We start from the raw sequence: 14,783 nt of genomic DNA on the forward strand, positions 1-14,783 counted from the left end.
TGCCTCTTGGCTTGTAAGGCATCTCTTTTTCCTAGAGTTAAGAATTTTCTATTTATTTATTTATGATTTTATTGAAAATATTTTCTATGCCGTTGTCTTCCAGTTTTTCTCTTTTTGTGCCCAAAATTGTAGATTTGATCTTTTCATGGTGTCCCACAGCATGCTCCATTCATGGATCTAAACATTTTGATAATTTTCTGTGAATGAATGAATGATTGAGCTCTTGGATCATTCTGTCACTTCATTCATGCTTTCCACTGAACTTTTTGACTAATTGAAATTTTTCTTTTTTTTTTTCAGTAATTCTCTTATCTGTTGAATTGAGTTTTCGTATCCTAAATTGTCTTCCTTATTTCATTCACCTATTTGTATTTTCTTGGACTTCGGTTAGTCTTCTCCTGTGCTCTCTTAATTTGATCAGATGTTATTATCCTATTTAAATTCTTTGAACTGTTTGTAATTGTTCTTTTAAATTCTATGTGTTTGATTTTATCTAAGTTATCTTCTTTGGGAACCATTACTATGATATTGGTGGGGGTTTTTTGAGGGGGAGTATACTTTTTTGGTTTTTTATGTTGCTTGTGTTTTTCTGATGAGTCATGCATCTGAAGTATCATTGTCAGTTGTGTCTTTTGCTCTTTGTATTTATCCCACTGAGTCAGACCTTGAGATAAGAGGCTGGAATAGGAGGGGGAGCCTGGACTGGGTAAGGGTACTGCCTTACTGGGTCCTTCCTGGGCTTCTTGTGGAGCATCAACTGAAGAGGCTCAAGAGTTAGGAGAGGAAGCTAGAGTGGAAGGAATGCCTTGCAGATCCATGCTTAGGCCTTGTCTTATGTAGTCCTTGGGTAGGAGGGGACTGTAGGGCAGATGAGAGGTCACAGGGGTGAGGGTAAAGGGTTGCCTGCCTAGTTCTTTACTAGGTTTGGCCACATTTGGTGATTCAACTGGAGCAGGTTCTTGGGGCAGGAGGAGGGTCACAAGTATAGTGATTATCTTACCTCTTCTGTGCTGCCCAGTTCTTTTATGTGGTGCTTCTGCTAGAGCAGGCTTCCTAGGTGGGGAGAGGTCATAGGCAGTCAGGATGTGGGCCTTCCTGTCTAGGTCCTCCTCAGCCTGGATCATGTGTGGTGGTTTGGTTGGAGCAGGCTCCCAGCTCAGACTGGGATAGCATTTGGGAGGAGTGGAAGGACTTCCTTTTTTTCTTTTATCATTTTTTTATAGATTTATTTTTTATAATTTTGTGTGTGTGTGTGTGTGTGTGTGTGTGTGTGTGTGTGTGTGTGTGTCTGTCTGTCTGTCTGTCTGTCTGTCTTGTCTGTCTGTCTGTCTGTCTGTCTGTCTGTCTGTCTGTGTGGGTATGTGCATGTAGGTGCAGGTGTCCTTGCTGACCAGATATGTTCTGTTACCCTAGAGCTGGTGTTTTCTGTAGTTATGATCCTTGGATGTGATACTAGGAGTGACACTTGGATCATCTGCAAGAGCAGTATATGCTAACAGCTGAACCACCCTCTCCAGCCCAAGGTGTGTGTCTTTAAGTGTGACATGTTGGAGGTAGAGTTGCACTTGCCCCAGTGTTCTGTGGAGGTCAGACTACAACTGTGTGGAGTCTGCTTTTTCCCTTTCACCTTCATGGATTTCTGGGACTGAGCACAGATTGACAGGCTTGCACAGCAAGTGCCTTTGTCCACCCGACCATCTCACTGACCCCTGATTTGTTTTTAGTTGGTTGGAGTTTTTTTGTTTGTTTCTTTTAATTTGTAAACAATGACCTCTGTTGTTTATCTTGGCTTTCCTACTAAAGAGTGAAATTTGTAACTACTAAATTTACTCATTACCTCATAGAAAATAGGATGCTAAAGAAAGTAGAATTATGTTTTAATATTACACAAACTATTGAAGTTAGCAGACTAGAAACTTATTAAATCAAATGCATCAAGAATCAAAGTAGAAAAATACCAAACTTAAGTATTATCCATTTTACAGACTGATTCCTTGAATGTTTGCATTTTGATGAGATTCATTTCACCAGAATTTACAAGGCTATAAAGAAATGTGTAGACATTTATTTGTTAAAATAATATCTCAGTTAATTTGTATCTCTAATTTACTCTTTTGGAACTGCATTTGTGTTGGAAATTGGGCACTTTATATTGTTATATTTCCATGGACATTGTCTTTGCACAATAATTCTTTATTGCATGTTTGTATTAATATCCTGATTGAAGCACACCCTAAGGAGGGAAAATACCAAGTTTTGTCTATCATCTATCATTTGTATTGGATTCACCTTGACTCTGAGGGGCTTTGGCATCTCTTCTCTTCCTGTTCTGTTGTGACTAACACATATCACCTCTTCTCCTGGGCAGACTCTTCTCTTTTCTGGTAGTTTTTCTCAGGGGATGTCCCATGGTCCTGGCTTGGGGACAGAAACATAGTTCCTTATTGTTACCCGCAGAAACATAGGACTATTTTTTTTAGGGACTTTAGTCAAGTAAGACTAAACTCAAATTCATGGCATTGATGAAGGAAAGAATTTCAGGCCTTAGTAGTTTAAAGCAACAGTTGGATATTGTTAAAGGCAATTTAACACAGACTTTAAGCATGAAGGTAAGGAGAAAAGCAAGAAGACACACCCATGGACATGGGCCTCTCTGGGGATGGGGAGTGGGAGGGTGGTGCAGAAGCAGAGGCAGAAGGAAGACATATGCAAATGTAGGAGCACATGAGGGAGTCACAAAGAATCATAAGTCAGCTGTAGGTAACGCTGCTGAAGGGAGTGTTGCAGACATACTAAAATGTGGATAGGGGTTCATCATGAGAGAGTCACAGAGAAGGACATATCCAAGTGTAGAGAAGGGCTTCTCAAGGGAGAATTGGAATTAATTACCTTGGCATTTAGCCACATACACAATTTTGGTGGTTCTCAAGTTATGTGTCAAAAAGTTTATGAGAAACGTTTTCCCCTTTCTCTATAGGTGACTCTAAAGATGTCTTAGATGGTATCTTAGTTTGCTTTCTATTGTTGTTATAAGGACTGGAAGCAACTTGGGGAGCAAAGGGTTTATTTCATCTTATATGTCACTGAGAAGTCTGGGTAGGAACTGAAGCAGAGAGCATAGAGAAATGGTGCTGACTCATTTGGTCCCCATGGCTTACTCAGCCTGTTTTCTTATACAACCCAGGACCACCAGCCAAGAGACATCACTGCCCACAGTGGGCTGGGCCTCCTAAACCAATCATTAATCAAGAAAATGCTTGACAAACTGGCCAGTGAGAATGAGGACACTTTCTTAACTGAAGCTCCTCTTCCTAGGTTATTAATTTGTATCAAATTGACAAAAGACTAGCCGGCACTGGCAGAATTATAATGTTAAGGTAAAGTAAAGGACCACTAAATCAAAAGGTCTGTTACATGTCCTTTCCCTGTAAATAGACTTTGCAGGGAGGTTACTAGAAAATCATAGGTTTATTGGCTAGAAAGATGAATGGTCTACAGAGCTGCTAATTATGCTGTATCAGTTCTATTTTGCTGCTGGTGGGAGTCTTCAACCAGTCATCAGGATGAGAGTTTCATTCTCATGTACGCATGTTTTCCTGTCTTTCTGACTTACTGGCATCTATGAGATCTCAGAGTCTCCAAGGCAACTTTGGCTTCACAGGTTTTTGCAGTGGCCTCTCAGGGAGGCCTTGCAATTCTCCTTGCAATTCTACAATTTTACAAGTGGCTTTGCAGTAGAAGACTTTCTTTGAAATGCCTTATGTAGGGTATTAGGTATCAGTCACACTAGGTTTAGATCCTAATAGGTGTGTATGTAGATTCTTCAGCTATAATCAAAGTTGGTAATGCCCCTAGATGTCTGCCTCTATACTGCAGAGGTTTGTGAGATTGCCCTGCTACCTAGGATGTAGCTTTTTCAGATGAAGGGGGTTCATTGGAGTATCTTAGTGCTTCTTGTCTACCTGGAAGACATCACATCCATTGTTTACCCATTAGATCTATTGAGTAGAACTAGGTAAGCAAGACTCATCTGTTGTCACAGAGGAGGCAGGATTTTTGTCAGTTTTTGAGGACTATATAGGAGCTAGATCACAATAGCAGGGTGAAGCAGGCTAGTAGCAATGACAGAGTGTTCCTCTCATGGCTTGAGAGACAGGTGGGGACTATCCTGCACTGATGGATGCCTAATGGCTTGTTGGGTACCTTTGCATGCCTTGTGGCCAAGATTCTCAGAGAAGAGTGTCCAATTTCTTGGTCCTTTGGGTATTAGAGGTAGGGCAGGAGGAGGCATCTAGTTACTTCTTGGAGACAGAGAGGCTAATGTGCTCCATCGAGTGTTCTGGATGCTTCACAAGGCCACAGTAGAGTTTGTGAACATCTTGGCAGGTTTTGGAGACTGAATAACTACTTCTACAAATATCAGCAGGCGCAGCGCTCAAGGCAGGCTGCTTGGGTAAAAGTGGGGACTTCAGGAAGGTGGGTGTCTTTCTAGCTGCTTTTTCAGGTGAATATTTGTGGCAACTAAACCTTGCCACTTCTGAAAATTGCAGTATCTTTCTAAGTATATAATTGGAACTCACCCCATTCTGATATATTATGATCCCATTTTTAATCTTTCAAAAATATACATCATTGGTTTTTATTTTAATAAAAGCTTTTTCCCCTCCTCTTTAATAATTCACACGATATTCATAGTCCTCTTTTTGGCCCTTAACAATTCAAGTTTTAGCTCAGGAATGAAGTTTGCAGATATGTAGAGCTTGGTTGTAGAGATTTAGATTATGTATCAAGATTTATCACTGAAACTGAGAGTAGAGACTGTAATAGGCAGCTGACCTCTATTATAAAGTTTTTAGCTTCTTTGTATATATTGAAAACATATTCCTTCCAAATGGTTACCTTTCTTACTATATTTCTTCCTGTTTTCTTCTAGCAGTTGAATCATTGAAGAACTTTATATGAATTTTGATATAGTCTTCTGGCAGTTAGAATATCATGTGATTATTTGTAAATAACTGATTGTACACTGTATTGGTAAAATGCATGGTCTATGTTCTTTAAGAAGCTAGCTTTGCATATGGTGTTAGCCTTCTCCTTCCCCATTTCAGATGCAAGCATGTTTGTCTCCAAGTGTCCTCCAAGACCTCTTCTCCAGGGGACAAGTTGGCTCCTGGCACCTTAGTAGGGAAAGAGAAGAACTTAATAACAGCCCAAGATTAAAAACACTGTGTCATCAAGAGAAACAAGAATTCTTGGAAACAGCCAGTTACAATTGCTTTTATCTTATAGTATTAAAATGCCCATGGTGGAAAGAGAAGGAGAAGGTAATCCATGGAGGAAAAGTTCTGCAGGGAACTCTGGCTGACAGCCAGAACTGCTCAGTGGGTTTCCGATACATGGTTGTTAAGACCCTGATTTGAGGATAATACCTTTGTCTCTGTGGCAGTTTGAAGAAGAATGGCTCACATATTTAAATGCTTAGTCACTAGGGAGTGGCACTGTTTGAAAGGTTTAGAAGGATTGGGAGGTGTGACCATGTTGGAGGAAGTATGTCACTGGAGGTGGACTTTGTGGTTTCAAAAGCCCATTTTAGCCTAGGATCAAGATGTAGAACTCTCAGCTATTTCTCTAGCACCATGTCTGTCTGTGTGCCGCCATGTTCCCTGCATGATCATAATGGATTAATCCTATGAGATTGTAAGCAAGCCCCCAATTAAATGTTTTCTTTTACAATAGTTGGCTTGGTCCTGATGTCTGTTCACAACAATGGAACAGTGACTAAGCTAGTCAGTTGGGTTACCCCAATTATGTCTGGATATTGTAAAGTCCTGATTTGTAGATGTTCTGCTCTTAACTGCTTCTACCATGCTGTTTGTTCTTTTACTTCTGCTTACTGTACACCTAAACTCAGCCTTTCAAAACTGAAAACACTGGTGTTACAGTAGGCAGAGAACATTGATGGTTAGTTGCAGCTTGTAAGACCATTAGAAAGTATGAACCTAGCTTGCTTTTATCAGTTCCCTTCTACAGAATGTTTTTAATTAGGGTTTCAGTTTTCAGGCAATTTATTATATATGTTTATCTACAATTCACATCTGAAGTTTTATTAGCCTCTGATTTAGCATGACTTTAGTCAAATTTTTCTGTACTGTGTGACTATTTTATTCATGAATTTTCATCTGAATACCTAAATGGCAGTTTTGACACTTCAACTGTTAAGGAGTCTCCAAAATAGCTCAGTGGGTTTAACTGCTAGCTGCACAGGTCTAGAGACCTGAATTCCATCCTTGGAACTGTGTAAAAGTGGAAGGAAAACTGGCCCTGTAAAGCTGTCTTCTGACTTCCACCTGCTTGTTGTGGCACTGTGTCTACACAAATACCATGCATACACACATAATTATACTTTTTTAAAAAGTAAGGACAAGAGACTGCATCTCTAAATTTAGTTCAATTCTTGATTTCAAATGTTTTGATGTGTTTATTGTTATATATTAAGGATAGAAATTTTGCCATATCTCGAGTAGTAGTCTCTGGCTATCTTTCTATAACAGGTAACTTTATTGTTTACTTTTCTTGTCATTTTGATTGTGAGCCTAGCCTTTTACGGTGAGCAAGCCATTTGTCCAGCCCCATTTACTTCCTTCTTAGAAAAAAAGTAATGTGTGAGCAACTGAGCATCCTGTTGCTAGATGATTCTATGAGCACTAAGTAACACTCTTGGACTTCAGCCAGTTAGAGGCTATAGATTTTGTTAGGCTTCATCTGGAGAACCATTGTAAGAAAGTCAGGATCTAGAGAAAATCTACTGTGCATCATGAGGCTTACTGACTATAGGAAATATATTCATGCCTTGTGGGCAGACATTTCTCTTAACCCTGCAAACATTTATGCTTTCTTATAGTTCTTTAAAATGTATCTTACTTTGAATTTTTTTTTAAAAAGTCCAATTAAATATAATTTTACTTGGTAGTCTGTTAAGTATTGATAGAAATTGTCTTAGGGTTTCTATTGCTGTGATGAAACTCCATTACCAAAAAGCTAGTTGGGGAGGAAAGGGTTTATTATCCACATTGCTTTTCATTATTGAAGAAAGTCAGGATAGGAACTCAAACAGGGAAGGATCCTGAAGGCAGGAGCTGATATAGGGGCCATGGAGGGATGCTGCTTAGCTTCCCTGGCTTGCTCAGCCTACTTTCTTATAGAAACCAGGACCAGCAGTCCAGGGATGGCACCACCCACCAAGGGCCAGGTCCTCCTCCATTAGTGAATCAAGAAAATTCCTTACAGCTGGATCTCATTGTGGCATTTCCTCAACTGTCTCTGATGACTAGCTTGTGTCAAGTTGACAGACAAAACCAGTACAGAAATCGTCATTTGTTACTGCTTTCACAGGGGTTTTAAAATTCAAATCTGGTCCTTTTAAACATGGCTTGTTTAAGTATGTTAATTTTTAAATGTTAAGGCTTTTATTTTTTATTTGTATTAAATTGCTTTTAAGTTCATTGCTAGGAAATGTTTTTTTTCTTGTTAAGCATTATTAATATAGAAATATTTAAAGTTTGAACTTATTTTCCTACTTTGCTTTGTGGACTAGGAGTTTTCAATCTGTTTTTCTTATCTGTTCAGGTAATATTCTTTGGTTACATAATTTTATTTTCATGAAAATATACATTGAAGCCTGATTAATTACCTACTTGATTCTAATTTTCAGTAGATTTTCAGCTTTGATAATAGTTGTATATTGAATGACTGCAAAGTTAGAAAAATCTTAGTGTCAGGTTAATTGTTATAATTTAAAATAATAGAAAGGTATTTAAGGTTTAGAATTTTATAAGTGGTCTATCCTGGTCTTATTTTACTGTAATATATTAAAAATACATGGCCCCTATCATCCAGATCTAATATACGACTTCCTTGTTTTCTTTTTTGTAAGAAACATTACCTTTTAAATTTTTTTTTTTACATTTTTTCCTTTTTATGCCTGATGTCACTGCCTTATTTCAAGATTATTTTGACTAGAAATGGACCTTTATTCTTTGGACTCAGTCTTCCTTGTCTTCTTTTAGTGCCAACAGGCTTCTCTATAAAATGTGGCTTAACTGACCCACTGGCTCTCTGTTAGCTAACAACATGTAAACATGGAACCTGCTGCTTAGTGTCTTTGGCCTTAGACTTCTGGATGCTTTCCCAGTATCTTTTCCATATTTTCTCTGACTTGTATGCTTTTATCACGAGGTTCCTTGTGTGTTAGGTAGCCTTCCTGTCTAAGTTTGGTGCCCACCATCATCTCTTGTCTTTTGTGTTTCTTGATAACACCTCTCTATCCTCGCTTTCAATTTCTACTTGTTTCTACGACAGTTTTCACATGATTCTTTTATTTTTGTTATCACTGCATTGTCTAACAACTTGCATGTTTTCTTTACTAGGCTGTGAAATCCTTCAGGGTTAGGGCATATAGATCTATTATACTTTTATGTCAATATTGGCTGGCATAGGGTGTGAAGCAAGGGGAGTCCCAAGTTGGATAGAAATGAAAGTTACATGAGTTAATGAGGTATGCTGAAAATTTAAAGTGATTTTCTACAAAATGAGCCTTCTTGCTGTGTTGCCTAATCATTTAACTTTTTCTGTTTGTTGGACTTATTTTCTTTTAGTTTTTGAATAGGAAAATGTATTCCAAGTAAAAGTAAAAGTAAAAGTAAATATTTCCCGATAGTAATTAATGCTAAAAAAAAGGTTCAAAGGTCAGATTTTAAAAAAGAAATGTAGTGGCCTAGAGCATCGGTCAGTTGTAAAGTGTGTGCTTTACATACATGAGAACCCAAGTGTGTCTCCCCAATACCCACAAAAGAGCTGAGGTCAGTGGTGTGCCTCTGTAACCTCAGGCTCATCAAAAGGAGACAACTGGAAGCTTGGAGCTCACTAGCTAGCCATCCTAGCTGAATCCATGAAGTCCATGTTCACTGAGGAAGACACCTCTTATGACCATCTCTGGCCTCCCATACATGTGGGGGCATATGTGCATGTGCATTCATGAAAACTCAGCAACCCACCCACGTGAACACCGATATCATACACACAAATGCCCTCCCAAAGATAGAAAAGTAAAAGTTAATTCAGTGACTATACTCCTAGGCCAAACTATATGACTCTCATGACTTTTACCCCTTGCTTAAAACATTAAATAGTCATGTGTGTTTGGTTTTTTTTTTTTTTTTTCCTAAAAGGGAAAAAAGAAGTCTCTTTGATTAGTTATTAACATTGTTACCAAACTTAAGTCACTAGTGGTGTTTTTATTCATAAAGAGGTCAGAACTGTGTGTCTATCTCAGGGCAGAATTCCTTCAAAGAGCAAGGAATTTAAACATGACATTTAAATATAAGGAATCCGTTAGTGGAAAAAATGAAAAATTAGCACCCTAAATCTTGTGATCTAGATAACTCCATCTTACCCCATCTCCAAATATGATATTACGTGAAATCTGGTTCTGGAAAAACCTTAAGCACAATGCTAAATACTCCACTAGAGAAGAACTCTGTAATCATGGTAGACTTCTTCAAATCTGCAGTTAGAAAGAATACTTTTATATTTAACTTCTGAAGGCAGGTCTTTTATTTTAGTGCTTTGCAGTGTCTTAATTTTTCTGAAATACAAATAAGATGACCTAAATAACTAGATAAAATAGCTGGAACAGCCTATTTTTGCTTTCATGGCTGAAGTAGACAAAGTACAATAATAAATACCAGAATTGTTTTAGAGCATCCTTTACTGTTTGGGGGATAACTGTTGTTAAGTGTAGTGTTGCCTTGAAAGCAGGTGCTCTTTAATCCAAACTTAGGGAGCAAGCACACTCAGGTGGAAAGTTAGTTGGTTTTTATTCTGATTCAGGTGGTGACTGGGTCTCTCTCCGTTAATGGGAGATCCACCTCACAATCTGACACAGTTAGCTGATTCCTTTTGGCCTGTAGGGGAAGGGTCTGATGGTGAAGTGTCAGGATGCCCAGGGCTGTCAGCAGGCATACATGAGAGTCACAAAGGATGGAGAAGTTTATGAAATGTTGGTTCTTAGCAGGCTAGCCATCTTTGACAGAAAAAAAAAAACACAAAAACAAACAGTTTCAGGCTGGAGAGATGGCTCAGAGGTTAAGAGCACTGGCTGCTCTTTGAGAGGTCGTGAGTTCAATTCCCAGCTACCACATGGTGGCTCACAACCATCTAAAATGAGATCTGGTGCCCTCTTCTGGCACCAGGCATACCTGTAGGAAGAACACTGTATACACAATAAAGAAATCTTTAAATCTTTAAAAGACAAAACAGTTTCTTACACTGTGAATCGATTGTTTTGATAATTACAAGTAAGACTTTTTCCAAAGCCTGAAATGAAAAATGAAAAATAACATCCAGAATAGCCTCAAAAATACATCTTGGGATAATGCTAACTAAAATGAAAGACTTGTATGATTAAAGACTTTAAGACATTGAAGAAAAATTGAAGAAGACATCAGAAGGCAGATCAGATATCCCATGATCATGTATCAGGATTAATAAAGTGAAAATGACCTTCCCAAAGCAATCAATGATTCGATGCAATCCCCATAAAAATTCTAACACAATTCTTCACAGAAATTAAAAGGATGATTTTCAACTTCATGTGAAAAAGAAAAACTCAGAACAGCTAAAACAGCTCTGAATGAAAAAAAAATGCTCGAGAGTGGTAAGATTGTTTTTAATTTAAATACATAAAAAAATAAAGGAACTGCTAGAGGTATCACCATGCATGATTTCAAGTTGTCACAGAACTATAGTAATAAATGTAGTATAATATTGACATAAAAACAAGTAGATGAAAAACATGGATGAATAGAATGTATTTGATGACCCAGATGTAATAAGTTCACACACTTACATACACCTGGTTTTTGACAAGGCAAAAATACACAGTGGAGGAAAGACTGAATCTTCAACAAATGGGGCTGGCCAACTGCATGGCAGCAAGTAGAAGATTGCAAATAGATCCCTATTTATTATTCTGAACAAAATTCAGCTTCAGTTGGATCAAGAACCTCAATATAAGACCATGCACTCTGAATCTGATAGAGGAAAAAGTAGAGGATGGATAAGTTTGAACTTATTGGCACAGGAGAAGATTTTCTAAATAGAACATCAACACCACAGGCAGTAAGACCAACAATTAATAAATGGTACTTCATGAAACTGAAAAACTTCTCTATGGCATAGAATGGCATCATTCATATAAACAACAGCCTAATGAATGGGAAATCATCTTTACCTATTGCACATATGCTGTAGGATTAGTATCTGAAATATGTAAAGAACTAAAACAAGCAAACAAACAAACAAAAAAAACCCAAATAACAAACAAACCCAAATATAAGTATCTGGGCTTACTTACCAGGTCAAGGACACCTGATATGGTCATGAGGAATGAAACCAGGCCAGTTAAAGGGCCCATAAACTTTAATCTGTGGTGATTTTGAGAGCAGTCAGAGTTTTTATACCTTTATCAGAAATGGAGTATAATGACAATTGCCAGGATTAATACAGTTGTAGTTGCCAAGATACACTGACATTTGCAAGCTATGCAAGGTATACAAGATTAATTTCTAAGAACAATTGTCCTGTCAAACTGTCATGCTTCCTTAACTACTAAGGGACCTTACAGAGAAACTTAAAATGCCTTGAATGCTTCACTGCCTGAGGGATCCCATCTGTCTCTAGGGAGCTGGAAGGCACACTGTGCCCCAGGAGCCATGGAATCTAACCTGGAAAACCTATGATGCATGCCTCTCAGGGAAGCTAGGCCAGGCCAACTCCATGGTTCCCTACAATCAAATAACCCAATTTTACAATGCAGAACAGAGATAGAGAATTCTCAAAGATAAAACACAAATTGTAGAAAAACACTTGGAGAAATGCTCAACATCCTTAGTCAGCAGGAAAATGCAAATCAAAACTACCTTGAAATTTCATCTTCCACCAGTCTGAATGGCTAAGGTCAATAAAACAAGTGACAGCTCATGCTGGCAAGGATGTTGGGTAAGGGGAACACTCATCCTTTGCTGGTGGAAGTGCGAGCTTGTGCAGCCACTATGGATCAGGGTTTTAGTTCCTTAGGAAACGGAGGGTATATCTGTCTCAAGATCCAGCTATACCACTCCTGGGTATATACCCAAAGGACTGTATATCCGTCTACAGAGATACCCACCTGTTCATCCATGTTCATAGCTCCTTTGTTCGTAATTGGTGAGGAAATGGAAACAACCTTCAGTGGATGAGTGAATAATGAAAATGAGGTTTATTTATACATCACAACAGTATTCAACTGTTAAAAAATCAAATCATTGTCTGAAAATTTTTCAAGAAAATAATGTTAACTGGCTTATAAAAGCATAAAAATTATCAGTTTGTTTTGATCACTCTACACATTTTTTGTTTCTTCAGTTTGGTTTGGTTTTTGTCTTTTTGACATAGGCTCTCATTTATAGTCCAATTTGGTCTTGTACTTATTAAGTCATTTTACATTTAAATTTTTTAAAATTGCATTTACTCATTCTCTCTGTCTCTCTGCCCCCCCCCCGTGTGTGTGTGTGTGTGTGTGTGTGTGTTATTTTTTTCTTTCCACCATATAGGTTTCATCGAATGGTTTGCTTGGTTTGATGGCAAATATCTTTATACCCTGAGCCATCTTGCTGACCCCATTCTACACTTTGATTTTTCTCCCCAGATTCTTGAATTTAACTTGTTAATCACAGAGAGATGTACTTTTCTTGGGTGCTTGACAATTGGCTATAGCCAAGTATGCAGGAAATCGGTGACATGTTAGTGAAATTAAGTTTAGCTCTTAGGAGTAATGCTACAGAAGTAATTCATTTTAGTGATAAAGTCTTGCATGAAGACCTTTACATCCCTGTGTATGGCATGGGAGCACACATTAGTGCATCCTGTTATCCTTTTCTAGGTGCAATGGTTACTGAAAGCAGTTACTATGGTTTTCCATAATCTTGCACATAGGTGCTAAATTGCTTATAACAAAACAAGGCTGCTTTAATGCCATATTTGTTTCACCCAACTATCCTTTCTTCTTTCTTAAAAATCACTGATAATTTAATTTGCAAATTTACAAATTACTATGTGGAACATCTATCCTAATATTGATGAAAAATTTTGTATTAATTACTTTATAGATCAGCAATTCTTTGATTTCCCATTTTGTGCTCAATGCTTTTCTAACTGCCCAAGAACATAAGAAAATTCATAATGGGCAAATAAAGAAAATTGGTGGGATTTTTATGGTTTATGCTGGTAGATTTACTAAAATTATTTCACTTTGATAGTCATTACACATTGCCCCCCCACTTTTCAGTTGAGAAGGTCTTGTTCAGAGATATTGCAGATCCTGGAAGTTGCAAGATGGTTAGTATTGATTATAGCTCAGTTTTCTCTTTTAAAACCCACTTTATTGTCTCAGTATCTAAGACAATCTTTCTCTCTGATTTTATTCATTTTCTGGGGACCAATGTTAGATGTGGGTTAGGTGATATCTGCTTTACTTGGCTGAACTTTAGGTTTGATTACATTCACTTAAGAGTGAAAACTGACTCCTAAAAGATGTGGCTTGGATTGCACACAGTGAAGTTTGATCCATTGATGACTGTTCTTTGCAAAAGTGAGATCCTCTTCATTGATCATTAGCAAATTGCTAGTGTAAGGATGATATACAAATAGTTTAGGAAAGATCAGTACTATCTCTGTCCTGATATAGATAATGTTCTAAACTACTGTCATTTGATGGGAAAAAAGTTGACTAGTGTTCTGGTGTTATAGTTGGGATCTGCAATGTTCTCCAAAGTCCTATATGTTGAAAGCTTGATCACTAGTCTCTGGTGCTTTTGGGAGGTTGTAGAATCTTTGGGAGGTAGGGTCTACCTGTAAGAAGTTATTGCTTTTGAGACAGGGTCTCATTTATATAGCCCTTGCTGTCCTCTAACTCACTGTGTAGACTTGGTTAGCCTCGAACTCACAGAGATCTGCTTCTGCCTCCCAAATGCTGGGATTAAATGCATGGGTCCCCCAGCAAGTGGAGCTGTGGAAGGGCCGGTCCACCTAGTCCCTCCTTGGGACTGAGTGGGATGGTGAGTGTCAATGACTCAAACCCCTTTAGTTACCAGCGAGAATCACACTGAGTTGGGAGACTTGTTGAAGCAGGATCTCTTTTTTATTGCATCAGGCATGTACTTATATACCATTGAGAAAGAGGGCAAGAACCTCAGGATGGGGTGAGGTGTAAGGACCAATAATATTTCACCATGTTAGCAATAGCAGGGCAGAGGCTGTTTTGCTGAGTCACTCCTATGCAGAAAAATAGGCCAAAGACAGGTCGCCTAACTCTAGCCAGGCTCAGGAAGTTCCACTAGGCTTTGCATCTGGGCCTTTTTAGGCCTAACAGGCGACCATGCCTGGCTTGCTACCAGGAAGAAGATGAATGAATGTGCCCTTGAAAGTGATATTTGAATGCTGTTGTCTTCCTCTCTGCATCCTCAGCACTGTGATATGGACAGTCTTCCTCTGTCATGTGTTCTACTGTGTTGTAGTGTGTCAGTGCAGGCCCAATGTAAGAGGCCCAAGCGAATGTAGACTGAAACTTAGAAACCAAATAAACTGTTCCTCCATGTAAGTGTATTATTTCTAAAAAATACACTAAATTTATTATCTGTCATAGCAGAGCTTTTACAATGCACATGCCAACTCCATGCTCTCATTTA

General features: G+C 38.3%; 1 protein-coding gene across 10 annotated transcripts in view; it reads left to right on the forward strand.

Annotated features, from left to right (window-relative positions):
* Phkb (phosphorylase kinase regulatory subunit beta) overlaps positions 1-14,783 on the forward strand; it is a 189,094-nt gene that overhangs the window by 5,768 nt on the left and 168,543 nt on the right. Inside the window, exon 2 of one of the 10 annotated variants that reach the window (XM_027406291.2) lies at positions 1,414-1,523. The exons of the other annotated variants lie outside the window; for them this stretch is intronic. Within the exon in view, the coding sequence (XP_027262092.1) occupies positions 1,490-1,523 (34 nt within the window). The 5' untranslated portion in view covers positions 1,414-1,489. The remainder of the gene's footprint in view (positions 1-1,413; positions 1,524-14,783) is intronic. 10 annotated transcript variants of the gene reach the window in all.

Source organism: Cricetulus griseus, chromosome 3 (genome assembly GCF_003668045.3).
Source record: "Cricetulus griseus strain 17A/GY chromosome 3, alternate assembly CriGri-PICRH-1.0, whole genome shotgun sequence".
In the NCBI taxonomy this organism is placed as follows: Eukaryota; Metazoa; Chordata; class Mammalia; order Rodentia; family Cricetidae; genus Cricetulus; species Cricetulus griseus.